General features: G+C 53.2%; 11 protein-coding genes across 11 annotated transcripts; 5 read left to right on the top strand and 6 right to left on the bottom strand.

The window, feature by feature from the left end:
- Positions 1 to 157: 157 nt before the first annotated feature.
- On the bottom strand, positions 158 to 1,655 carry CKM354_001160200 (uncharacterized protein; the record flags this gene model as incomplete). Its single annotated transcript, XM_044807100.1, has 2 exons — positions 158 to 571; positions 630 to 1,655. The coding sequence occupies 2 exons, from the start codon at positions 1,653 to 1,655 to the stop codon at positions 158 to 160; spliced, it is 1,440 nt and encodes a 479-aa protein (XP_044663035.1).
- Positions 1,656 to 2,385: 730 nt separating this feature from the next.
- On the bottom strand, positions 2,386 to 3,736 carry CKM354_001160300 (uncharacterized protein; the record flags this gene model as incomplete). The annotated part of the gene is made up of 2 exons (XM_044807101.1): positions 2,386 to 2,985; positions 3,287 to 3,736. 2 exons carry the CDS (start codon positions 3,734 to 3,736, stop codon positions 2,386 to 2,388), a joined length of 1,050 nt encoding a protein of 349 aa, XP_044663036.1.
- Positions 3,737 to 4,857: 1,121 nt separating this feature from the next.
- Positions 4,858 to 6,322, top strand: CKM354_001160400 (glutamate-5-semialdehyde dehydrogenase; the record flags this gene model as incomplete). The annotated part of the gene is made up of 2 exons (XM_044807102.1): positions 4,858 to 5,158; positions 5,256 to 6,322. 2 exons carry the CDS (start codon positions 4,858 to 4,860, stop codon positions 6,320 to 6,322), a joined length of 1,368 nt encoding a protein of 455 aa, XP_044663037.1.
- A 1,340-nt stretch (positions 6,323 to 7,662) lies between these two features.
- CKM354_001160500 (uncharacterized protein) lies at positions 7,663 to 8,661 on the bottom strand (the record flags this gene model as incomplete). The annotated part of the gene is made up of 1 exon (XM_044807103.1): positions 7,663 to 8,661. The coding sequence occupies one exon, from the start codon at positions 8,659 to 8,661 to the stop codon at positions 7,663 to 7,665; it is 999 nt and encodes a 332-aa protein (XP_044663038.1).
- Positions 8,662 to 9,262: 601 nt separating this feature from the next.
- CKM354_001160600 (uncharacterized protein) lies at positions 9,263 to 11,169 on the top strand (the record flags this gene model as incomplete). The annotated part of the gene is made up of 3 exons (XM_044807104.1): positions 9,263 to 9,993; positions 10,056 to 10,824; positions 10,879 to 11,169. The coding sequence occupies 3 exons, from the start codon at positions 9,263 to 9,265 to the stop codon at positions 11,167 to 11,169; spliced, it is 1,791 nt and encodes a 596-aa protein (XP_044663039.1).
- A 1,554-nt stretch (positions 11,170 to 12,723) lies between these two features.
- On the bottom strand, positions 12,724 to 13,505 carry CKM354_001160700 (uncharacterized protein; the record flags this gene model as incomplete). Its single annotated transcript, XM_044807105.1, has 3 exons — positions 12,724 to 13,074; positions 13,130 to 13,406; positions 13,462 to 13,505. The coding sequence occupies 3 exons, from the start codon at positions 13,503 to 13,505 to the stop codon at positions 12,724 to 12,726; spliced, it is 672 nt and encodes a 223-aa protein (XP_044663040.1).
- A 472-nt stretch (positions 13,506 to 13,977) lies between these two features.
- Positions 13,978 to 14,796, bottom strand: CKM354_001160800 (uncharacterized protein; the record flags this gene model as incomplete). Its single annotated transcript, XM_044807106.1, has 3 exons — positions 13,978 to 14,325; positions 14,379 to 14,664; positions 14,717 to 14,796. 3 exons carry the CDS (start codon positions 14,794 to 14,796, stop codon positions 13,978 to 13,980), a joined length of 714 nt encoding a protein of 237 aa, XP_044663041.1.
- Positions 14,797 to 15,475: 679 nt separating this feature from the next.
- On the bottom strand, positions 15,476 to 16,340 carry CKM354_001160900 (uncharacterized protein; the record flags this gene model as incomplete). Its single annotated transcript, XM_044807107.1, has 3 exons — positions 15,476 to 15,844; positions 15,904 to 16,204; positions 16,276 to 16,340. 3 exons carry the CDS (start codon positions 16,338 to 16,340, stop codon positions 15,476 to 15,478), a joined length of 735 nt encoding a protein of 244 aa, XP_044663042.1.
- A 2,612-nt stretch (positions 16,341 to 18,952) lies between these two features.
- CKM354_001161000 (uncharacterized protein) lies at positions 18,953 to 19,612 on the top strand (the record flags this gene model as incomplete). Its single annotated transcript, XM_044807108.1, has 3 exons — positions 18,953 to 19,269; positions 19,320 to 19,472; positions 19,528 to 19,612. 3 exons carry the CDS (start codon positions 18,953 to 18,955, stop codon positions 19,610 to 19,612), a joined length of 555 nt encoding a protein of 184 aa, XP_044663043.1.
- A 1,127-nt stretch (positions 19,613 to 20,739) lies between these two features.
- Positions 20,740 to 21,447, top strand: CKM354_001161100 (uncharacterized protein; the record flags this gene model as incomplete). Its single annotated transcript, XM_044807109.1, has 1 exon — positions 20,740 to 21,447. The coding sequence occupies one exon, from the start codon at positions 20,740 to 20,742 to the stop codon at positions 21,445 to 21,447; it is 708 nt and encodes a 235-aa protein (XP_044663044.1).
- An 825-nt stretch (positions 21,448 to 22,272) lies between these two features.
- On the top strand, positions 22,273 to 25,262 carry CKM354_001161200 (uncharacterized protein; the record flags this gene model as incomplete). The annotated part of the gene is made up of 5 exons (XM_044807110.1): positions 22,273 to 22,314; positions 22,404 to 22,496; positions 22,554 to 22,633; positions 22,686 to 23,928; positions 23,979 to 25,262. 5 exons carry the CDS (start codon positions 22,273 to 22,275, stop codon positions 25,260 to 25,262), a joined length of 2,742 nt encoding a protein of 913 aa, XP_044663045.1.
- Positions 25,263 to 25,354: the final 92 nt, after the last annotated feature.

Consider the following 25,354-nt stretch of genomic DNA (forward strand, 5'->3'; position numbering starts at 1 on the left):
CATTACCCAATTCATGACTCTGTTGGTCTGTACAGTGCCCCACTCTTCCCAATGCAACCTGTCGCTATGCCGCTAAAACAATCATCCAAAAAAGAAGTACGAAGTCCAGACTTCGTCAACGGCCCAATCTGTGCGGCCTGTGTATGCAGTGCATCAACTAACACGCCAGCAAACAGGCCACGATGAAGTATCCAGCGATGATGGAAGCAACCAGGTACCGATCATTGTACGGCAACTGTCGCACAGCGCTACCAGTATGCGTCACCGATGCCGTGATGAAGTTGTTGCCGTTGTCTGTAGTGAGGGTAGCAAGGCCAGTGGTCGTCCCAGTCACCGCCTTGAGCTTGAGCGCAGCGGACGGTGTCACCTGAGCACCAGCAAGATATGTGGTTGGCAGTCCTTTTTCATCCCAGCCGGTTGAGGCGCCAGCCGGAACGATAACGGTCGTGAGGAAGCCTTGATCGTTGTATTTCGTGACTGGGCTACCAGCTTCACCACCTAAGGGCGTGGGCGATGCTGCCGCTACAGACGCAGGCTGCGATGGCGATGATAAACCGAGTGGGGACGGCGACTAGAACAAATGTCAGCATTGCAATCACGCAAGGGCGCACTGGAATGATCTTACTCACTGGGGCTGCCGACGGAGGAACGACTTTGCCCGAACCACTGATGGTCCAGCCAGACGGCAGACCAGGCAGAGTGGTATACGAGACAGTGGCCGTATTCGTCGCATGTGTTCCACTCCAGCCTTCGTTACCCTGAACTGTTGACGTGATTGCAGGAGCGTTTGCAACGGTGACACTACCACCGGAGTTGCCGTTCACCTCGCCGCCAGTCGCTTCGATGCTTTCCCACGAACCGCTCGAATCGCCGTATCGGTACGCACTGCCGGTCGAGTAGTCGACGATGGACACCGTCTTGACGTACATCGAGAAGGGACCAGCTGCGTAGTTGACGGCGCCGCCAGCCCACGAAATGGTACCTTCGTTGTTGGACGGATCTCCACCGGCCCATGAGCCGAGCTTGAGCTGCATCGGTGACTGTGGGAATTGTCCTTGAGCGTCGGCAGCGTTGAGAACGCGGACAGTGTTGTCATTGATTGACCAAACAATCTGATCTTTCGTCCACTCTACCGTATACGTGTGGAATTCGCTTTGTGTGTTGTCGGTGGCGTGGACAGCGGCTCGATCGTAGGTTGTCGTTTGTCCTTTGCCAAAGTAATTTGACTGAACTTCGCCTGCTTTCCCGCCCAACCATTCCCAGTCGATCTCGTCGAGGGTGTCACTTTGGAGAACTGCTGAGCTGACGATACCGACGCCGGGAGCGGCCTTCAGTGTCACTGAGTATTTGCCGAACATGATGTACCATTTCGAGCTGAGTGTTGGTGCTTGCCCTGACCCGCCAACGGTGAAGACAGCGCCGTCTGAGTTGTATTCTGGATTGCCTGAGGCAGTGAATTGGTCGGATGCGCCATCAGCGAAGTCGATAGTGATGGCTCGGCCGAGTGCTGGATTGGGTGCACAGCCGGATTGTACTGTCGGATTGCAATGCGACCATGTTTGTGCTGTTGATGGTGATATGAGTGTAGCGATGGTGGTAATGGCGGCGATGCGAAGTGAGGACCGCATGGTGAGTAAGTTGTTCAGCGTAAGCATGCCGGGAGGGCACTTCGGTATAATGCTGTGGATCTCTGTCGTGAATGTCTGCAGTCGTGAAGATGCTGCTGGAGTAAGTTCTGCTGCTGTACAATGGACGAGGCGGGAATGTTGCGAGGATGTATAGTGCGACAAGGAAGGAGAGAGACACCGTCGTGCCTGAATATACTTATTGTGGGTTTGTGCAGTCTCCCGCCATCTCTTGGTCGACGCACTGCGCTTTGCGGCCTCGTCACCGACCTGTTCTCGCCCTGAATTTGTGGTAAAGTGCGTGGTTGGAGTGGCTGGTAAACACGGGTGGCTAGCAGGGAAACACGACGAAGCGCGTCGCCAAGCCACCTCGGCGTTACCCGTGGCGATTAAAGTTCGGCCAGCACACAGCGGCCGAGTTGAGTGCTCGTCAGTATGCACCGCCTTTCTCCGGCAAGTCTTCACTGACGGCCAGCAGTAGGCAGCTTGTCGAGCTTGGAGCAAGCGAATTCTGCGCCATCGATCTTGGCCAAATGACCGCAATGTCGAGTGCGTGTCTTGGCTCCCAAAGACGAAACAGCGCCAAACATGCGAATGTATTTCAAAGCGTACATATCATAAAATCACTCGGGGTAAGAGGCGATAGAAGGTGAAGTAGGGTATAAGGTGGAAGATAGTAGGAGTGGAACTCGGCGTAGCGGCTGCCCTGAAAGGGAGATCTTAGAACTAGCTCAGTGCTAAATACATTTCCTTACATCCCTCAATTCACCGCATAAAGAGGATATGTAGATTGGCTAACCTGCCCGGGCTTCGCAAGATACCACGGGCCCGCGAGACCGCCCTGACTAACACTGTTGCTGGTCGTCTCGTTTCCATCACCAGTCCACCAACACCGCATCGGACACACACTGAATCGTGCGCCCGAATACCTGCACGCCACGGTAGGGATAGACAGGGTCGCGGGCGCTTGTGCGTTGAAGAGAGCGACTTCGTGATATCGATATTTGGTACCGTTGGGGTAGGTGTATTCGATCGGATTCTCGCCGGCCACCTTGTTGCCAAGTAGATTGTACAGAGTTCCTGTGAGTGATGTTCCACTTGGGTTGACATAGAATTGGAAGCGCTCGGTGCCGCGGGGGACTAGGTGATTCCCTTCTTTGAACGTGAGAACGTTGCCGCCGGCGACTTGCTTGTTGTAATCTTGGGTTAACCAATGCCAATCATAGTCGAAAACGGGAACGCCAGAGGGAACCTGTCCGCGTGTGACATCTATGTTGGCAATGTAGAAGGTTGGAGAAGCGGCCGCACCAACGAGCGAATACGTGGTGGTCGTGGGGCTAAGTGTTTTGGTGACTGTGGTCTGCGGCGATTCGGTGTCAGCTGCTTGCGCGATGAGGTGAAATGACAGGTGATGAATTTACATGTTTTGCCGTGGCGACAACTGTTCTTGTAAATGTTCTAGTACTCGTAGTCGCGGCGTTGTTCGTTACTGTGGTGCGATACACGACTGTACTGACACGTGAGGTCGAAGTTCCCGAGGTCACTGTCATTGTGCGCGTGACTACACTCATGGTGCTCGTGGACCTTATCGTAGTGGGAGTTGTAACACGAGTTGTAGTGGTGGATGTGAAGGGGGTCACCGAAGCGCACCATGTGCATACGGCGCTCTGCTCGCTTTGACCAGCCGTGGACGTGGTGACGGTAGACCTACCGTCAGCTAAAGTAGTCGAATAGGATCTCAAGAAGCAATTCGGGATGGGTACAGATGAAGGCGAAGACTGTCGCTTGATTAGGCCATGATCCTCAACCAGGTCTCGTTTGTCCGCCTGCTTGCGACCAGGAGCCAGGCATTCAGATATGACTGATGTAGCATCTGGAGCTTGGGTGGTCATCGTCGTCGTCGACGTCGGAGTGACCGTCACAGTACTTGTGCTGACTGTGGTGGCGGTGCTGGTGTAGACATATGCTGTACTCGTTGGTTCCGTGACGGTCGAGGTGGTGGTCACAGTAGTGCCATAAATTGTCGTGGTGGCAGCCACGCTAGTCGTGATTGTCCTACTCTCAGTCGTTCTGCTGTCGTATGCAGTGATAGTGCTAGTCTGGTCCGACATGCTCAAAATGGAGCGGCAGTAAGTGGTGAGTTGTGTAGCTTGACCACCTTGCGTGCAGGGGCTCCAAGAAGAGCAGAACTCGACGGCCTGACGAGGTCTCAAGAGTACCTCGGCGCTGGCCATTGCAGCAAGACGGAAAATAAAGAGCCAGGACCTCATTGTCAAAGAGAGCAAGAGATGCACAAAATGGTGAATGGGGTGCTCAGGGAGCAACAAGATGCAGCCAGAGGTCATGTCTCTCTCTTTTACCAATAAATACGCTTCCCATTGCCATCAGCTCATCAAGTGTGTGAGAAAAGATCATTCGATGGCTGCATGGCATGGTGCCGGGTCGGGAATGCTCACTGAGCAATAGCAGTATTGCAGTGCAGCCACGCCGAACAACTAGATCCGAGTTCGATGCTTGGCTGCCTGATTTGTACTTAGCACCGCTTCTGGCTCTGCATACTAGTGCAGTGTGCACAGCCATGCGGTGTGTGCGACGGAGGGGAGGCGGACAGGAGAGTTGGCGCTTGAGAAAGTGAAAGTGAAGCTGGCCCACTGAGACAGCTTGATAACCGAGTAAAGGCGTCGCTTGAGAACACTGTAAGAAAGTAGTCCAGACCTGTGTAGGCCTATTCGTGAAACTTAGGGTAAAGCAGCGCGCAGAACTCCCCCGGAGCGTGGGCGAAGCGTTCGAATGCCAACAGACTCTGAGTCTCCAAAGATCGGACCGATGTCACGGAGCTCTCGGTGGCCCCGAAGCAAATAGAAACCCAAGCGTAGCGGCAGTTTCAGAGAGGAAAGCGGCGAGCGCGGGCAAGATGGCCTCGTGGCCGAGCTCCAAAGGCTACGCTTGAAGACAGCCATCGCACGTACCGGCAGGATTGTCCCTTTACCCGAGAGGAGATCGCAATCCTTGGTCAGCAAGTCGAAGGTGGTGATGACGGAGCTACAAAGGCCAGAAATGCATCTCGAAATATTCACTTGAGTGTGTCAACACGAACGATGTCGCCTGAGGCATCAACTCACAAGCCCACGTCAATTTCTGGCGGTAAAAGTACTGGGATGCCGACTGCTAGCTTCGGAGTCATTACAGCACTGCGATTGCCCCTCCACAAACACGAAACCATTGTCCAGCCATGTCCCTTACCAACGCGTCGCCAGAGCAAGCCGCGCGTGCTGCGAAGGTATCGTCCAGAACGCTTGGCATCTTGTCAGAAGATGCCAGGAACCGCGCCTTGGATGCAATTCACGATGCGCTGGCAGCAGCCAGAGACGACATCCTGGCAGCGAATGCCATAGATCTTGACAAGGCAAAGCAATCTACAGCAAATGGAGAATTGAATCCCAGTATTTACAAGCGCCTCGATCTGTCCCGGAAGGGCAAGTTCGATGACATGCTGCAGGGGATCAAAGATGTTCGAGGGCTCGCAGATCCAGGTAGGTGCAGGATCCTTCGGCAAGATCACTTACATTTCACTTCCTCCTCTTCTCGTACTCTTCAGACAATTCCGCCGCGCTCTGCTGACTTCTGCAGTCGGCAGAGTGGACTTACGCACAGAGCTCGATGATGGACTCATCCTCACACGGCAAACATGCCCTATCGGCGTCCTTCTCATCATCTTCGAGGCCAGACCGGAAGTGATCGCCAATATCGCTTCACTGGCAATCAAATCTGCCAATGCGGCCATCCTGAAGGGCGGCAAAGAGTCCACGGAGTCTTTCAAGGTTATTGCCTCGACCATCGGAAAGGCGCTCGAAGCTACGGAAGTTCCCAATGATTCGATCCAGCTTGTGGCAACGCGTGATGCCATCGATTCATTGCTCACTCTCAGCCAGTATATTGATCTTGTCATCCCAAGAGGCTCTAATGAGCTTGTCAGGCATTGTCAAAAAAAAGCTCACATGCCCGTGCTTGGGCACGCCGATGGCCTTTGTGCCCTATATATCCACCCCGATGCTGATGTGCAGATGGCTGTCAACGTCGTTGTCGACTCCAAGACCGACTACCCCGCTGCTTGCAATGCCGTGGAAACATTACTTGTCCACGAGAACGCTTTGACGACGATTCTCCCGTCAGTCGCCAAAGCTCTGATAGCGAAAGGAGTTACGCTACGTTGCGACGCCGAATCGAAATCAGCACTTTCGTCTGAATTGGGCAACGAAGCTTCCTCACTTCAGGACGCCACCGACGCGGACTACCAAACGGAGTTCTTAGACCTCATCCTGGCAATCAAGACCATCAAAGGCTCCCCAACAGATCCATCACAGGCCATCGATGCAGCAATTGAGCATATCAACACATTCGGCTCTCATCACACAGACGCAATCATCACGAAGTCGGAAGATGTCGCTGATCGATTCTGCAATGGCGTGGACGCAGCGTGCAAGTATTGGAATGCATCTACTCGTTTCTCCGATGGTATGAGGTTCGGCTTCGGCACAGAAGTCGGTATCAGCACAAATAAGGTGCATGCAAGAGGACCTGTTGGACTCGAAGGACTCATGATTCATGAATACCGCATTGCGGGCAATGGGCAGACGGCAGCCATGTACGGCTCTGGAGGCAAGAAGTTCAAGCATGCCAAACTGGCGTTACAGTAGTACGCTCGATAGTGTACATCGATGTTGGAAATATGGCGGCGACGGACGACATGAACGGCTCAAGAGACGAAGCTCAACCTCGACTTGCATACACCGCGCTGCCCCTCGTGTAGCGCAAACCTGGCTAAACTAAGAGGACAGCTCACGCTGTCAAACATAAAATTCTCAATACTCGCTGTCGCGCTTTTTGTGCGAACGCAGGCCTTCTTTCCCATCTCTGCCACTCTGTGATTGCAACGGCAGTCAACAAAATCTGCCGCTTTTCTTCTTCAGCTAAACCTTCATTCACGAATTCTAATCTCCCTTCTTCCATCAAAGCTGCGATCTCTTCCTCTCCTTTGCCGTCAGCATCAATTCGACCAGAAGTCGTATCTCGAGATTCCCAACACCAAATCTCACTTCCCTTTTCCCTCTTCACCAGAAACGGAATCCAAGTTCCGGGCTCCATCGTCTTCCGTTTTACTTTTCCACGATCATCGAGCAGTGTTGGAGCTGACCGCTTCTCATCCATTCCTGTAGACGGTGCATCATTGCCATCTTCTTCCTTCTGCAGTGGTTGCCACCTGTACCCTCTCACTTCCACCATCCCAGCACAACCCCTCCATTTCCTCTTCCAATTTAAAGTCTGCCACATCTGCCCTTGACATGAAATTATAGTGCCATGACGATGAGAATAGAGTTGCACTACTCCTGCTGTCTGCTGTTGTGTAGCTCCTTGGACTTCGTTCGCTGTTGCTGTATCGTGGCTTGCAGTCGATGTAAACGTGCTCGCCGGAATAACATGCAAAACTCGAAACGTCTTTCTTCTTTTAATCTTCAGCTTAAGAGGCGGAGTTCTTGCTGGATCTAACGTTTTTGTTGTAGAACGCAGATGATATAGAGTCCTCCAGTCGTGGGCATCTTGAATTGAGTTGGGTGTTATTCGGATCTTGGATGGAAACAGCGATGAGGAGGGAAGAGGATTGGGGAAAATCGGGCATGGAAGATCGCACATTTCCATTCCGAAGCTGTAGTTGCACCGAGTGAAGATGGAATTGAATGCGACATATGGTTGTTCAGCTGAAGGTTAATTGAGGTGCTGCTTTCAGGCGTCCCACTGCGTGCTGGTAAGGTCAGATTAAGTTCGGATCCTGCTGCAGCTCGGCCTGCAACAGATCAACTAATGCTGCGACTTATCTAGACACCATAAAATCGCGCATGGGAACTTCGTCAAGGTGATAAATGTATATTGGCTCATCTCATCATTCCATCCTTTCTATGCAGTGGCGGTAACAATCGCCGGGTATCTCAGAATGTCGATCATGACCCATGTCTTCCCAAAACGCCTCTCATCGTGACTGTCACGATTTTGCTGTCGGCTTGAATATAGTACTGATATTGGCTACGCCCTTCGGAGCCAACTTCATCGCTTCGTATCTGCTCTCAGGCAGTCTCTTCCCAGCCTTGATGCTGTCTACAATCCATTCGGCTGTGACGAACTTGACGCTTTTGCCGCGCAAAGTCGCAATCTCTTTCTGGATTTTGCTTCCCGCAAGTCCACCGCCAGCGCCTCCATTCGCATTGATCTTGCCTAGGGTCACATGGGTGACTGTTCTACGACCTAGGGAGATAGACATGTTACCACCGTGGGTGCTGATAAGATGCTTGAGCTTGTGATCTGAGAGAGGAGCCGTACAGCCATTGAGATAGATGGTGAGATTGGTGAAAATTTGTGGTGCAGCTGGTTTCTTTGCAACCTCATCTTCTTCCACAGCCGCGTTGGTACTGTTGTCCGCTGCTGTGGCGAATGGTGTCGAGTCCTGCTCCTGCTTGACCATGACGCTCGCGGACTCGTCAGGTTTCTCTGGCGTGTATAATGGCTCGAGCAGATCTGATGGCGACAATTCGTGTGAAGTCCAGGTTGTTTCGCGGATTGTTCCATCCTGCTTCTTGTATGGCGTGAACGGGCTTACGATTGTACTCGGTTTCGATGTTAATGATTCCGTCTTGACGCGCTTCGCCGGTCGTTCGCTTTCCTCTTCCTTCTTGACCTTCATGCTCTCCCAGATGCTTTGCTGGCCTCCGGTTCGCAAGCCCTTTGCGCCTCTCTCCCATCCGCCATTCTCCGTCCGCCCATCTTGCCCAAAGTCCAGACTGCCAGCACCGACGGTATCGTTCATACGCTTTCCACCTCCACTACCAGCACTGAACTGTTCGCGCAGCTTCAGGCTCCTCGAGTCGCGCCATGATGTACTTCCACCAAGTCGGTTTTCGGCGCGTTGATGGCCAGTGGCGGATGAGTTGAACGGGTCGAAGATCTGTTTCGACGGCTTCGCAGCCACGGGCGCCTTGTACGGCATGACTGCTGTGATTATCGTGTCCGCATGTCCGTCGACAGCCTAAAAGCTGTGTGGTTGTCAACAACAAGAAGGAAGAGTCGAGGCGTCATGCGGCCAGCGCATTCACGCCCGAATTCAGGAACAGGCGTTGCTCCGCAACGCGAAAGTGTCACGAGCCCCTGCCATCGATCCAATGGATTTCGTCAACGCACACCACTCTGCGACTCCTTCAACGTGAGATTCGGTGCGCACGAGCGCGATGCATAATGGCTTGCGATTCGAGTACACCACTTTGCCCCCGTCGCTCACTATATCAGTCGAACATGACCTCTGCAAGTGACGGTGCTGACCAGCGAGCTGTCTCCCCTCCACCCAGCCCGCCCGAGGTCCTCCCACCGCCCTTCTCTTTCTCGGGCCTATAAATGCTAATGGCGCTTTCCCCACAGTGGCCTCTAGCCACACTGCCCTCTTCTCCTCCATCTTCTGTAATCCCCGTGGTTCCGCTTCCATGCCCAACGGGTGAGAAGAACGGTTCATGCAGGAACACAGCTCCGATGCACCACCATCCCGGAATCTCATGTAACGTTATTTCTGGAAAAGGCTGAACGCGATTAGGCTCGCCATGCCGAAGACCTCCTCCCCGCCCCATCTGCAAGACAATGGCTCCTCCGTCGCAGAAGGCTCTTCAAGAGCGAGTGCCCTGCTGTGGCAGGTCTGCGAAGCCCTGGTCGTTTTCATTGCATGTCTTTCGTTCTTCACCATGTTCCTGCCATGGTTTGTAACCCTGTCACTTGTTCATCCTATCACATTTTCCTCGTCGGCTGCAGTACAGACGACATTCTGGAATGGCTATCGAGGGGATGAGCATCGGTGGAGATACACTGGGCCAGATACTAGCCCTGAGTTCTGGTTCAACGAAACACAAGATGCTCTCTCAACAATGCAAGCAACTTTTTGGAATGGCACTTACTGGCCAAGTACAATACAATGGATTGGGGCACTCATTGATACCATTGTGGCTTCGTCCGAACGTACTTTCGTTGACGGCCTTCAGGTCTATGGAAATGACATGAAGGTCCAGCTGGAGAGCGACATCCGCGAATACTACTCTCACATTCAAGCATATTACGATACTGAGGACACTATACAGATATTCGACGCAGCATATGACGATGCACAATGGGTCGTAATGGAATGGCTCGAAGCCATCAGATTCATCAACCAGTACGAAGCATACTCACAGTCTGGACTTGGGATCGACGACATTTCGGCTTATGCGCATCGAGCACACATCTTCTACGATATTGTTCAAGATAAATTCAATACTTCGCAGTGCGAAGGGGGCCTGACCTGGTACGTTATTGCTTAACCACCATTGATGACAGTTCGATTTGCTGACGCTCGCTTCGCTGCAGGAATCCGGCCCTCGAGACATACAAAAACGCAATCACCAATGAGCTATTCGTGTCCAGCTCCATTATGATGTACTTCTTCTTCCCAGGCGATAGCGATACCGATCCTTACCCACATCCCAATTACACTGCTCAAACCAACAAAACGCTTCCTCCGTTGCAGCCAATGTCAGCACACGATCCGATCTTTCTGAAGAATGCGCAGGACGAATGGGCGTGGTTCAAGACGCATAATTTCACGAATGCACAAGGACTAATCGTCGACGGGTTTCACATTACGCCGAATCAGACGACTTGCGACGAACGAAATGAGATGGTCTACACTTACAACCAAGGAGTCATGCTGACTGGTCTTCGTGGGCTGTGGGAGGCGACAGGACTTACCTCTTATCTTGACGACGGCTACAGTCTGATTGAAACAGTAATCAATGCCACGGGCTGGGATGCCGATGTCTCCGACCAAGCCAGTGAATGGGCTGGTCTGGGTCGGAATGGTATACTTGAAGACTACTGCGACGCTCCTGCGAATTGTTCTCAGGACAATTTGATCTTCAAGGGTGCTTATTTCCAGCACTTTGACTATTTCTGCGCATCACTGCCTACTGATGTGCCTCTTGTTGATGGCATAAGCGTGTTAGCTTCGACGGAGCTCGCGCAGCACCACAGTGATCGATGCGGAAGCTACTCGTCCTGGGTGCAGCACAATGCGCACGCTGCTCTGAGTACACGCGATGGTACCAAAATCATGGGCGAGTGGTGGGGTGCGCCTTATGTAAGTATTGGTTTCACCGTTACCAGCGCGGGTCAAAGACTGATCGGTATTTAGTTGAACAGAACTCAAGGACCTGCACCGAAGTATGCTGAGTCGAAGCCTGACGGAAGCATCGATATCTGCAATCAGCCGCAATTGCTCGACACATACCCTTGGAAGTGTTCCAGCAGCGATTGTGCTCATTACAGCGCATCTAAGCGTCGCCGCAGACACTACCCGAGACAGGCAGCCGACAACAGGACGGTTGAGACTCAGGCCCAAGGTCTCGCGGTACTCCGAGCTGCGACGGATCTGACGCTCATCAATGGCGGAAGCAGCAGGAAAGTCTATACCTCGCCGGCATGACGTGTCACAAGCGTCACACCCAAGGACTGCACACAGCGTCAATGGAAACGCTTACAACACCACGTGCGAGTCACATCGCGCTATCGAAGGTAACAAGTGACAAGTCTCCGATTGTTTCGCAAGACTTGTCTCACAGCTTACTCGGCACACTTCGCACAAACAAACGCACTGCGCAAGGTTTTCCCGCTGGTTTCTGGTGTCTGACAGGCATCTAGCTTCTACAACAAGTCCTGACTCGTGCTCGTGCTGAGGGACTTCTTCAAATCACCTCAGCCCACCCCCACCCCACCTTCGGACTTGAGAGAGAGGCCGCACGCTGCACACAGCCCGTCAGCCCAGCTTCTGGAGCTAGAACGACGACACCGGTTCTGGACAAACGCCAACATTGTTTAGCGCCGACGCCCTCTCAAACACGCGAAGCGCAGCTGCTGCGGCTGCGTAATCCTTCGGAACAATTCAGCTAAGGCCGAACGACGACCACAACACGTTTCGAAGCGCGCGCGGACTTTCTTAGTTCTACATCTCTCAATATTATCGCAAACCAGTATCTCCAATCCATAAACTTCCAAATACCAATCATCAACGACGATAAATCCAACAATGTGTTTCGGCGCCTTCACCGAAGAAGCTGAACTCAACCCCAACCGACGTCCTCTCTACTTTGGCGACCCACATCTCGAATACGTCAAAAAGCGCAGTTCCACTGTTACAACATCCGACGGTCGGCCGAGAAGGTCTTCTTCTGTTTACGTCGCTTCTTCACGACCGAGAACTGCTTCGTCGCGATCGCATAAATCTAAATCGAACTCGTATTCTTCGACGAGATCCAGTCGGACGCCTTCGAGTCCGGTTTCGCCTAGGCCGCCGAGTGGATGGGAGAAGAAGTATTGATCATGTACCTTTTGAGGAAATGGGGTGCTTGGGATGAGGTGTCAGGGCGTGTGGTGAGGTTTGGGTGCATTGTGATTTGCCACCATTTGGTGTGAAGGTATCGGTCCGACTGGGGGCTGGATGTGGTGTTGAACGGGCATGTTCGGTTTTGACGGGAATTGAACGCTGATGAAGTGTTTGCATTGTTGGAATTGGAATAAAGGACGATCTAAAACAGATGCGACTTTGCCGCTGGGCTGCAATGTCGTGGTGGAATTCTACCTGTAAGAGAGAAATTTTGGAGAGGTTTGGATTGTACGATGCGTCGCAAGGTTACGTTTCGCTATGTATTACGACTTATGAAGACAAGATGTTGTGAAAAGTGTCTGCTAGTTTCCTGCGTCGACTCTGTCGTGGATGAGGGTCACTAGGCGTGTCGTGGTGATTGGTGAATCTTGCAAAATTGCCAGTGTTTTCTGCCTTCTAGTTTGAGTGATGTCTGATCCAGGCTCAGCAGCAGTCCCGTCAGCTCACCATTCAAAGCTGTATCAAGGCTTCGTCGCAAGTGGCACTCCAGCGATCTCTCCATCCTTCTTAGTGTGGCGAAGGCCGCCGGGTTTATTCGCCGCACTTCTGGTACCTCTTCACCTCAGAAGCACGAGATGTATTGCCATCATGGCTGATTCAACCATTGCTGGCGTTTTCGGCGTTGTCGGTGGCCTGTGCAGGTTTACGTAGATGCTTCGGATCGATGAGCCTCCGTCGCTTATTAACTCGAGAGGACTCTTGCGCCACAAATCGCATGAGGTCTTTGGCTAACTCAGGGCATTCCTGAATCTTCTCCCAGCGATCGTCGTTCAGAATCTCGACCATGTTGGCCGCAATGTCTTCCATGATCTCACGCGTACGCTGTGCACCAACTACCTGTCGTCGTTCCTCCTGGTAAAGCCAGAGCGCAATTTCCACGTAGTCCGAAACAGGGCCTAGAGGGTCGAGCCAATGCTCAACTTCTTGTTTGAGGCTGGGCAGTTGGTACTGTTTCAACGTCAGTTCTCATTATACCTGGGAAGTAGTGCGACCAGCCACAGACCTTGTCAGCGGCCACGAGCAATTCGTAGTAGCGCAGCTTTTCCGCGCTACCCGTGAAGTAATCAGTGTCGAACACCCCGTAGCACCACTGAAGTAGCTGTTCAACCGTCTCTGCAGATTCGGGCAATTCGATGATCCCAGCGCGAGCCTCCTTCCAGTCTCCGGTGCAGGCTGCCTTAAAGAAAGGACAGGTCAGGCAGACGACGCTTTTGTTGACGTTGAAAGTATAAGTCGCTGTTTGTACTTTCAGATCCGACCATTCATCGTTGTCAAACATCCTAGCAATGGTTCAGTTTCGCACTCCGGCTGTTATTGAGAAAGCCGATAACTTACTCCGAGAGAATATTCATTCTGGCCTCCTGCATTTCTTCGCACATCTTTGAGATTCGGTGCTGGTCGTGAAGCCCCCGTCGTAGTGTTAAAGGGCGGTCTTGATCAGTCGTTGGCAGTGGCAATGTTGGGTCGTGACAACTTTGGAGAGTGCTTGAAAATATGGTCGGTGTTTGTGCGGAAGATAGTTAGCGTTATGGCATGTGATAGATGACTGGCAGTTGCACATGCGTGAATCTGAAGGCGTGAGCTGGGCTTCACTTCGCGCCGCTTGCTGTTGCCTAGCTATCTCCTATATGTGAAAAGGGTCAAAATGTATCATAATAATAAGCTGCTTGTGCTCTGATTGTATACACATACGGACTGTCTTACTCCCTCGTCCCGGGCCATTCAATCACGCTCCAACTGTGGAAGCTGACCAGTAGAATGCATCCCAATGATACTGTAAGATGCCATGTGCATTAATTCTGACGCCTCTTGAGAAATACCAATGTGATCAGAGGACTTGCCACAATACCATCAATCGTCGCTGTCGTACGCGCAGGGATCGACGCAAAGGTGATCCGGACTTCGAAGTGGCCAGTCCCAGTGCACTCGAGAAGAGCGTCCTGCCACATACCGAATCAGATCTGTGGCCACCTCTGCACAGCTCGCAATTTCACCCCAGCCGTCTTCGTCCATTATATGTGACATCTCGAACGCCAACCATTTAATGACATCGCGCGTCAGCCGTGGGCCAAAGACTTGTCGGCGCTGTCCCTTGTAGAGCCATTGGGCAAGGTTGTTCTTGTCTCGCCATAGAGTCCAATCAGCCAAGGCATTTGCAATCCATTTGGCGGCCATGTCTTTGAGGGCTGGTAATTGGTACTGTCTCTGTGTTAGCCGTGCATTCTATCATGAAGTCGAGACCATAAGTGTACCTTGTCAGCAGCCACCAGTAACTCGCCCCAGCTAATCATGCAATCCAGTGGACTGTCTTTATCGAAGTCGTCTGTATTAAACAGGCCGTAGCAGTAGGCGAGCATGGCTCTGACGACATGTTCAGGTTCTGGTAACTCGATCACACGAGTCTGAGCTTCCTTCCACCCTCCAGAGCAAGCGGCTTGCAGAAACGGACAGGCAGTACAGACGATGTTCTTGTGTACCTGAAAAGTATGCGTTGCTGTTCGAATTGTCAAGTCTGACCATGTGCCAGTGTCAAAGAGACTGCAGGCCATTCAGGTTAGCTCCGTTACTGCTTCCAGAAGTGGCAACGCACTGTTCGAGATTGGTCGGCATCTCTGCAATCTTGTATTGATCGACATCGACCTTGGAGGCATGGTACCGAGGTGAGGACATGCTCGCCACGTCGCAGCTGGTGAGAGTATCGATAGTGTGTTGGAAAGTTTTCGAAAGTGGTTCTTGCAGATATCATGTTACGTTCGAATGGTAAGCGTGTGTCTGGCGGGTTTGCATGTGACACGAGATTTGCAATCGCACATGCATGAGCTCGAAAATGTAAGACACAATCAGACATTGAGCTTCACTTCGCGCCGCTCGCTGTTGCCTGGCTGTATCTTCATGTGAAAAGGGTCAAAATGTATCATACTGAGCTGCTTGTGCTCTGATCTAATACATACGAACTGTCTCACTCCCTCAGATGAAGGAGCAACCACGCCAAAAGGCAACCCACGGAGCTTGCGTGTATATCAGAGCGATCATCAAGCCGGTAGGCATATCGCCTGAGTTCGTTTCCATGTGACGACCTGTCCGTGCTGCCCGGTAGAATGCCAAAGCTTCTAAGTTCCGTGAATGGGCACGGAGCTGTCATTTGCCACGTCTGTGATTCGTGCCACGATATGGATCTGAGATCACATCGTCATTCAAATCTGCTTCAGTGCTTCATGCCAGTCGAAGAAATCGAGCAATATCCTCATCATCGCCACTCTGCCCGAGCTTGTAGACTCCATGCGCCCTTGCTCTGTCACCTCCTTACTTCCATCGTGCAAGTACGAGAAGGACGCGCCCACAGCACAACTTACTCATCTGCATCAGTATCCGATGAATTGACGCATAGATACTCTGACGTGCGACCGTACATGTCGTCCGGCGGCTCATCATAGATCCTGACTCTCGAAGAGCGTCGCGCCACGAATCGGACAAGGTCTCTCGATAATTCCACATTGCTCGCGATCCTGACCCATTTCCCCATTGATCCTATGAGGAAATCCAATTCGAGTGCGAGCTCGATCATGGCTTCTCGCGTCAGCTGTGGGCCGAATATTTGGCGTCGTTCTCCTTCCCAGAGCCAAAGGGCGATGGAAGCTAGGTCGTCTCCGTTCCAGTCTTCAGACATTTTGTCGACGAGATGGTCGGTGACCATGATTTTGAGGCCTTCCATTCGGTACTGTCCGTGTGTTAGCTTTAGTTGCTTTCAGTATGGAGCCGTTCAGATCAAGAACAAACCTTGTCGGCAGCCACCAAAAGCTCGCAGTAGCCGATCTTCTCACCATACCGCCAATCATATGGATAAACTTCGCGGTCGAAGTCCTCTGTGTTGAAAAGTCCGTAACAATAGGCAAGCACTGCGCTGACGATGTATTCAGGCTCCGGCATCTCAACAACTCCCGCTCGAGCCTCCTTCCAATCCCCAGTGCAGGCGGCTTCTAGGAATGGACACGCAGTGCAAACGATGTTCCTATGCACGTCGAAGGTCTGCGTCGCTGTTTTGATCTTGAGGTCGGACCACTCACTCTTTTCAAACATCCTACTGATTAATTAGTTTTGCGCAGCGACTGCTTTGCCAAGACTATCATTTGCCGTTCAAGATTGGAGTACATTGATCGTCTCTGTTCGGTGTGAGCATCGCTCACGTTGCTGGCTTTGTAGCGTGGTAGAGACATCTCCAGCAAGACGTTAGCTGAGAGATATGGCCGCTGGATGTCGGGAAGAATTTGAAGTCTACGCCCCGAATTTGCATGTGACGCAGTGATGTCAAGAAAATTGTGTCCAGCATTAGTGCCACGTTAGCAAACTTCCCACCTGCGTTTCGAGCGGCTTCCCTTCTTTGTATATCACTTTCTCAGGTCATAGGCATAGTTGTCTGCGCCTCACGTTAGTTGTTTGCACATCAATTGTCGCCTCATTCGGCTGCCTTGCAAACAACCGCTCGCGAAGACCACCGGTAGGTAGACGCGCAAACGCTTGGTTGGTCAGGCGAGCAGACAGGCAGCCGCCGAGGCAGGTTTGTGAAGCAGCAATTCATTAGGCGAGAACTAGTATGCTGTCCTACACAATGCAGAGGAAACGTAAAGCTCTGTTTCATCTGTTTGAGTTGCACGTGGGACTTTCGCGCACGTCAGGGGTGGAGTGGGTGAAAGGCGCTTGCAAGGCGCGGTGATGTCCGCCGGCTGCACTTGCGACACGATTGCGAATCTCTTACAAGACCTACTCCTGTGGCCGTCTCTGCGTTCGCTACAGCTGAGGATGACAAGAAGCTGCAAGTCGGATTCATGTGCTGGTAGCACGATTGACCTTGACACGCTGGAGCAGTGATTTTCTGCATGAATGGGCCCGGAATGTTGCATGGCCGCAGGCCTGCTGCGAGCCCGGACACGCTGCGCTGACCTCGTCATGTCCGAGACCTGACGGATCGACAGACCATCATGCCCTTCACGAGAGACACAAGTGGTGCTGCAGCAACACGTCGCTGCTTGCCCAATGCGGGGAGCTGGAGATACCTCTCCTGGCCTCGTTCGTAGGACAAACTCGCCTCCTGAAGCGTGTCAGAGCTGCACGAAGCTGTCCTGTCGGTCGTGTCCTGTGGCCACGGCTTGGTAATCCCGGCCTGACTCCTCCGCTCTGCGTTTTCTGCGAGCGTTCTTGCAGGCTCGGAATAAGGCAGCCAGGGGTCGGGCGCTCGTCGCTGAGTCTTGCTTCAGTCGGGTGGTCTTGTCTGATCGAGAGGCAGGCCTTGCTCAGTCGACGAGGATCATCGCTCGCGTGCGCCCTTTGGTATGACCTTGGGTACCAAGTGGACTGCAAAGTGCTTGGCGGGTGAAGACAGCATGTCGAGATCAAAGCTGTCGTTCAGCAGTACAGATGTCGATCGTGACAACGTGAATAGTCTTTGCTTTTATGAAGGCATGGAGTCATTGTAGCGGTCAGGGAGCTGATCGCATAAGGAAAGCACTTGTTCGAAAGCTCCTGCGGCTATCCGCGCAAGCCGTCGCGCCAGCAGGCAGGCGTCCAAACGATGGCAGGCCATGACCTCCTTCGCGGAGCACTAGCGACGGCTTTGCAGTTGACCGCAAGGCTTTCCGTGGGCCACGTCTGGAAGGCGTGCAGGGCGAGCAGCAAGACTGCCCGAACGTCATGGAGTTGGGCAGCCATCGGCGGAGGCGGCCAAAAGTCCTGGGACGAAGCGGGCGGCGCGGGGTCGCCGGTGAGGACCACGACGCGACGACATGGCGGGCAGCGGTGCTGATCCGCGGCGGCGACGACGACGATTTGCGGTGTCGGTGGAGAGTCAGTGATCGTCTGGGCCAGGGCGCGGCGTGGCGGCAGCGTGAAACTGGTGGTGGGAGGGAGGCCGAGTCGGCGGTCCTCGCTCGCTCGCTTCGCTGCCGCTAGCGCGACTTGGCAAAATTTGGTCGCGCAACGACACCCGACGTCTGGCTTCGTCCAATGCTCACAGCGTCGACGCTTTCTCTGGTTCCCAATGTCGTGTACCCATGCCATGTGGCACGGCGCGCTTGACAGCTCCCGTCTGTCATGGTCCCACGGCGCGCGCGACCTTCTGCATGAGACATTGGCCTTGCTTTGCTGCGCGCTCCCGATCAGGCCCATCCCAGCGCTCCTCCTCGCCCAAAAGCCCTCTTCGCGCAAACATTCCAACCGGATTTCACATTCCTTCTCAGACATGGATGCCCTGGGCCACTTGCTCGCGGACTGACGGCTCTTTCCTGTACCGGTCTAGGGCATGACGGCCGTGGTACATTAGTCTCGCAACCTTGAGTATCGACTCCCTCCAGCTCGGTTGAGCCGATAGGATATTGCTATGGATATTTGACCCACCGGCACAGGAATGGTACGGCATAGCTACTGACATGTGCATGGAGCTAGCAATTAGCTTTCTGTCAAAGCCAATGGCATACTGCTGTGACTCTTGCCATCATGCCATGGCCGGGAGCCTCGGCGGTATCGCCTCTCACACATTGGCCGCTCCATCCTGCCCGTGCTTTGAGAGGCCTGTCGCCCGCATGCCCTCATGCCTCTGACAGGCTCGATGCCTCGAGCTCCAGCTATCACGCGCAGCAAGTGGTGTGCTCACCATGCTGCAGACTCCTCAATGCTTGTCACTGGACCGCCAGCGAGGGTATAAAAAGGTGACACGAAGGCTGAGTGCTTTTGTTTCCTTTCTTTGACATTTGTCTGCAATCACAGTCGATCATCCACGTGCAACTACGTCTTGTCACACCTAGTCGTTGTCCAACACTACTCACAACCAGCTACAATGTCTACTTCTTACTACCAGTATCCCACCGGAACACTCCCGGTGAACGTACCCGGAAAGACACCGCAGAATGCCCGACACGCACGAAACCCGTCTGCGTACAGCCAGCTATCGGCCTCACCACCAGAGCGTCCGGAGAGTGTCTCATCGACAGGCGCGGGATTGTACTCCTCGGCATCAAGCGCATATGGTGGCAGCGACTACGACTCGTCTAGCGGTGCTACAAGTGTCGATCTGCTCGATTACATGAACGACCGTCTTTCGCAGGCTTACAACCCAATTCCTCTGGACAAGAATTTGGCGAGCCAAGCGCAAATGTGAGTATCGATGTCGTCAACGTTTCCGGCACAAGAGCTGACATCGATAGGTCTGGCGCGTTGAATGCGAAGAACCGCGAGATATTGGCATTGCAAGCACAAGCGAGAGCACGATTGGCGAAGACTCGCGCCAATTTCGCAGAAGGCATGCAAGCGGCGAAAGACGTGCAACGAGACCTCGATTGGACGCAAAAGAAAGTCAGGTGCGCACATTACGAACAAGCACTATCGATGAGAACATTTGCTAACGGTGACCAGCGCATTGAACGCGCGAGCAGCGCAAAAATACCCACAACAGTACCGAGCAGCAAGTCAAAGATATCCTGCACCCGTCGACTACTAGGCGCCAAAAACGATCCTGGAAGTTTCAACAAAGAGTGTAACGATACTGGCGCGATCCTTGACGATATTACGACGACAATGAGGTTTCCATTCACTGTACAATCATTGAAAAAGAAGAGACGACGTCTGGACAAGCTTCGCAGTCGACGAGGCCCATGCTCCAGTACCTTGCATAGGGCTACCGTGCGGACCACTACGCTTTCCTCTCAGATGCATGAACGACGTGCAGTAGTTCCTGCGCCATACTTTTTTACCGGAAGGTAGAATGTGCCGAAGTGCAGGGGAACGGCGGCTACGATCCGGAGTGGCTCCTTGAGGGTACTGTGACGAGGCGTTAGTATTGGGGCGATTGGACGCTTTCCTTGGGCGTTTTGCGCGATTCTATTCGTTCGTTGGCATGTTTGAGGGAGGGTATGTAGCCTTTTTGGGTTTGAATCTGACTCGTTTCTATGCGGGTGCGCTCTTTTGGAGGTCGCTGCTGCGCCGCTGCAAGTGGCTGGTGATGACCATCCGCCTCGAGATGAGGGTGGGTGAAGGTGTAGCACGTGTGCTAAGGTCTCACAAAGATCTGATTCGTGATTTGATCGTGAAAGCCCGCGTAGTACAGAGATGCCGAATGGCCAATCATCGGCTGCCATTGGAAGGTATGAGACAGCCGAGCGGAGAGCCAGAGACGCACGTCTGCCCAATGTCCACTGTGGCACTCGCTCTCAGCCACTTTGCCTTGCTGTGGTGGGCGATCGTAGAGTATGTCACGTTTGGCCTGTGTGCTCGAAGGACTGCACACACGTGACTTTCTTGGCGTTTCGCCGGATTGGGCTAGTGCCGTCCCAGGTGTTCTGGAAGCACCTAGCATGATCCTGAAGTGACTGGCGTGGCGGCGTATGTTCACGATGTTTCGAAGGCTGACCTGAAGGGTCTCGAAGGCTTCCAAGTGACCATTTCGAATGCTTCGCTTGCAGTGCTTACGACAGCAGAGGAGAATTCTAGACGACTCTCGTACTCTCGAAGATGACTCCAGAACACCTCGTAGGCACCCATAGATAGGTCTTCCAAAGGTATAAGTATGTACTGCTCTCACTCTTCAGCTCATCATCAGAACAACAAGAAACAACTCACAAGCACTACATGCAAAGAACACTCTCCAACAACCTACCGCGAGTCGCACGCACCTGCAAACCTACCCCATCAACCTACACCACCACACGCAAAATGTCTTTCTTCCCACGCGCATTCGAACAGGAGTTCGCAACCTTCCAGCCTCTCTTCAAGCTGGCAGATGACTACTCCCGCCACGTGGCAAACTCATCTGGCAACGGCAACTACTCCGTCTCCCGCTCCTTCAAGTCTTTCACACCAAAAGTGGACGTGAAGGAGAACGCACAGAACTACGAAATCCACGCCGAACTGCCAGGTATCCAGCAAAAGGACATCAACATCGAGTTCACCGACAGCCAAACCCTCACCATCAAGGGCCGCACTGAACATGTCCGCGAAGAGGGAACTCGTCCATCGGGCTTCATCGAGGGTTCCACTGAGCAAGGCAAGATTGAAGACTCGAACAAATCCCACCAGCCAACTGTCGAGGACGAGAATGCAGCCAACTCAACTCAGGTCCAGAAGTCTTCGGCCGACAACAAGCAAGTCCAGCAACACCAAGCACCAAAGGAGAAGTACTGGCTCTCTGAACGCTCGGTTGGAGAGTTTGCTCGCACATTCTCCTTCCCCGCCCGAGTCGATCAGGATAATGTGAAGGCCAGCTTGAAGGATGGAATTCTTTCGATTGTTGTGCCAAAGGCTCCGGCTCCTTCGAGCAAGAAGATCAACATCGAGTAAAGGATCGACTGACAAGTTCTGACTTCGGGGATCGGAGGAGGAGTTTGCATGGCGAAGGAGTTGGTGGAAGACCAAAGTTTGTAATTCTGACGAATAATGAATGATGATTTGTATACTAGTGTAGCAGTTAATGGAATCAGCTCATTGAAACCAACAACACCTTTTCATTCTCAACCTTCCAATTCTTACTGCTTTTGGTTGAACGATGCAGTCTCTTTAGCCAAGCAGCAGAGGGTTCTATCAGCAGAATACAGTGCCTGTCCCTTGCTTGTATGTAGTCACACATGTTCGGTATGACATGCTCGTGCATGGGACAGAGAATGTACTTTTCGTGAAACACGTGCGTGCATTTCTTCAACACCACCTTCGTGATGGCGTTTCACCGCCAGCCGCCCATCAGCCTCTGCGTGCTGAGACTCCGCGCAGACAGTGCCAAGGCGACTTCTTTTCAGCTTCCGCACGGATGTTGACGAATGCGATGGCAGGGGTGGGCCATGTGTAGTGCCACCGCCGAGCAGTATGGTGCTGATGGACGATGACGATGATGTAGAGTAGCAGGTCTCGTGGCTGTTGTTTTGGCAAGCCTTTCCCAGGATCGTGCGCGCTTCGGTCATCGTTGTTGCGCCATTGCCGAGCCGGCGGTCATCGCAGCTTGCCTTGTGCCTCGAGCTTGCACATCTTTGTGCTTCCACCACTTCATCCTCCACGTCCAATCGTCGCTCTCCAGTCTATTCCTGCTGCTGCTGCTATTGGCGTGGGCATTGGGCAGCGCGCATTATTTGGCTTTCGTTTTCTGTGCAGGTTATTGAATGCGTTTAGGCGCCCATGGCTTCCACTACGGATCGGTCGGACTACCCGGCACTGCTGGTAAGCTCAATGGGACGAGCCAGAGAGGACTGTCGAGTCTTTCTGTGGGCGAATAGAAGGAATGGAAGCTTACGGATACTCGCGCATAGCAAAAAGTGCAGCCGACGCAAGCGGTGGATATCCTGAACGACCGGGTGACGCAGATCAAGAGGTTGAACATCACCATTGCAGACTGGCTTCAAGTAAGCATGCATTGAGGATGTGTCGGAAAGATGGCACAGCTAAGAGACTGGCAATAGGAGCGTAGTAAGCTCGAGGAGCAATATGCTGCAGGTCTACGAAGGCTTGCGCGCAAGCCGATTGGGGATGAGGACCTTGGGTATGGATTTGCAGGACTCGATGGGCTGGGAGATTGAGCTGACGGCTAACAGCATCTTCACCGTGCCATGGGGCTCACTGACCAGTTCAATGGAGGCCCTGGCCGAATCGCACACGTCTCTTGCGTCCCGAATCGAGATCGACGTTGAGAAACCGCTACGCGAGTTTGCCAACAATAACCGCGACATTCAGGCAATGCCCACCATACAAGGCAATCTGAGCCAGATAGCGAAAGAGATCGAGAAAGCACAAAAAGCGGCGGAAAAGCTACAAGGCAAGGGCGAGAACGCAGATGCGAATAAAGTGGCCAACGCCAGCTCGGATCTGGAGAATGCGCGAGCGCAATGGAATTCTCAGGCGCCATTTGTCTTCGATAATTTGCAGACATTGGACGAGACGCGTCTGAACCAGCTACGAGATGCCCTCACGCAGTTCGTGACATTGGATGTGGACCAAAATGAGAAGAGTCGTGGTGCTGGAGAGCAAGCATTGAATGTGCTGCTCAACGTGGAGCCAGCTGACGAGATCAAAATGTTCGCAATCAAGGCCGCGAACCGCAGACAGAGTGAAGTACGACATGCGCATCGTGCGAGCATGTTTGTGCCGAGCTCCTCCTCGGGTGCCCAGCAGATCCCCGACGATGCGCCTGGCTCTACACCGGAACCACAAAAGAAGGGAGGATTCAAAGGGCTCAAGCGGCTTGGTACTGTCATGTCGCGACGGTCGAGCAAGCAGCCGCAACAGCTCCCAACTACGGAAGAATCGCCAGAACGGAAGCCCAAGTCATCACCCTTCGGTCGATTGGGACGCAACAAGAATTCTTATTCCATGGAGCCGCCGCAGGAAGAAGGCGAGTCGTCGCCCCGTCGTCCTACTTCATCGTTCAGACAGGGCAGCGAGATCTCAGAAGTTCCGCGCACGCAAGAGTCAGCCATGTCTTCCTCACAAGCACCCCAACTTGGGCCAATTCCGCACATTAATGGCAGTGGTTCCGGACCTACAAGTGCAACATCGGCTCTTGCCCCTGCCTTTCCATCTATGGTTGCCAATGGTAGTCATCAGAACGATCTGGCTGATCTTGAACCACCAAGAGCAGTGCAGCCGCCGCCGGAGCCTCGCAGGGATAATGAAGGATTCTCTGTGCCTCCTCAGCAGCTCGACCCGATATCTCAGGCACAGGCAGATGCAGCGGAGCTTGGAGAAAGACAGGAGCCACAGTTCAACGTCAACATTAGAAATGCGCCTATCCAAGAGGAGGGGGCTGATGCTGCTCTAGCGAGCATGGCGAACAAACTCGTAAGTTGGTGCAGATGCGTGGGCAACGAATTCCTGACTGACCCTTCCAGGCACCTCCTCCAACTCAAAAGAGAGGCGGTACCATTCGCGGCCGGCGTGACAACCGTAATAGTGCTATAGTAAGCACGTACGGCGCGCCAGATGGATTCTCCTCCGATACAGCGAACTCGACAACTTCTTTGGAGAATCAAAGAAGCGAGCCTTTTGTGCCTGCCCCAGTGGCCACAAGCCCTCCTGTGGTGGCACCGACCGCTATACAATCTCCAGCTCCGACATCGCCCCAGGCGGCCGCCCCTGTCTTGCTTCAGTCGCCTTCTGGAGCCTTCAGCCCAGTCGGTGCAGGTCAAACGGCTTTTGCGCCTTTCAGTCCACCTAGCGAGCCACAGTCTCCTGTGCAGCCAAGCTATGCTGCACCTCTGGCAGCGCAACACACTGGCGACAATCATTCAATCCGCTCTGGTCGTTCGCTACAGAGCTCGGCCAGCTATGCACAAAGACATCCCGAGCTTTCGAGCCCAGGCTTGAGCTCTTCGATCATTGAGACTGTCTCTGCTCGATTTGAGAATGGGCAGCTAGCATCATCTTCGCTGATTGGCGAGATCGCGCTTGCGTACCATCCTGATGCTTCAGTTCCTTCGTCAGGACACGAGACTATTCGCCTAGAGAACTTTGGGCAGCTTGATAAAGTTGCGCCTAACCCAGCCTTCATTGGACAAGCTACCGGGCGCGAAGGCGAGTATTCCGTCAACCTGGCCAACATTGCCAAGACATCTGTCGCTTTCAAGTACCAGGTGCGTGGCGAAGCGGCACAGTCGCAAACACCCGTGCTACTGACCCCAGCATTCAAACTCGACGAGAATCTGGCCATGGTCATTGTCAGCTATGCACTGCATCCTAGCTTCGCGGCGCTAGGAAGCAACAGCGTCACACTTCATAATGTGACTATCGCCCTCACACTCGAGGGTGCCAAAGCCACGAGTTGCCAATCCAAGCCTGTCGGCACTTTCTCCCGGGACAAGAATTTGATCTTCTGGCAATTGGATGAGATCACATTACGTCCTGGCGGCGAAGCCAACAAGCTCTTGGCCAAGTTCGTCACTGAGGGCAAGCCTACGGGCGGCTACGTGGAAGGACGCTTCGAGATCTCGGGTGAGCAGGCACAGGGTCTGGGAAGTGGCCTCGCTGTCAGTGTGCTTGGCACTGATGGAGCAGCCGCTGCCGCCGACCCTTTTGCGGACGAGAGCGTCGCTGCTGCTGCGTCTTCGACTACAGCTTGGAGGAATGTGCCAACACAGAAGAAGTTGACCAGTGGGCAGTATATTGCTAGATCGTGATCGGTCGTTTTTGGGTGAGCTTTTCGGTCTCTTTTGTACATATGTAATGATACCCATTCCTTTGCATGTGGTGTAGAGAGGAGAAGGATATA

The sequence above is a fragment of the Cercospora kikuchii genome (genome assembly GCF_019650295.1).
Source record: "Cercospora kikuchii DNA, contig_00008, whole genome shotgun sequence".
Classification (NCBI taxonomy): domain Eukaryota; kingdom Fungi; phylum Ascomycota; class Dothideomycetes; order Mycosphaerellales; family Mycosphaerellaceae; genus Cercospora; species Cercospora kikuchii.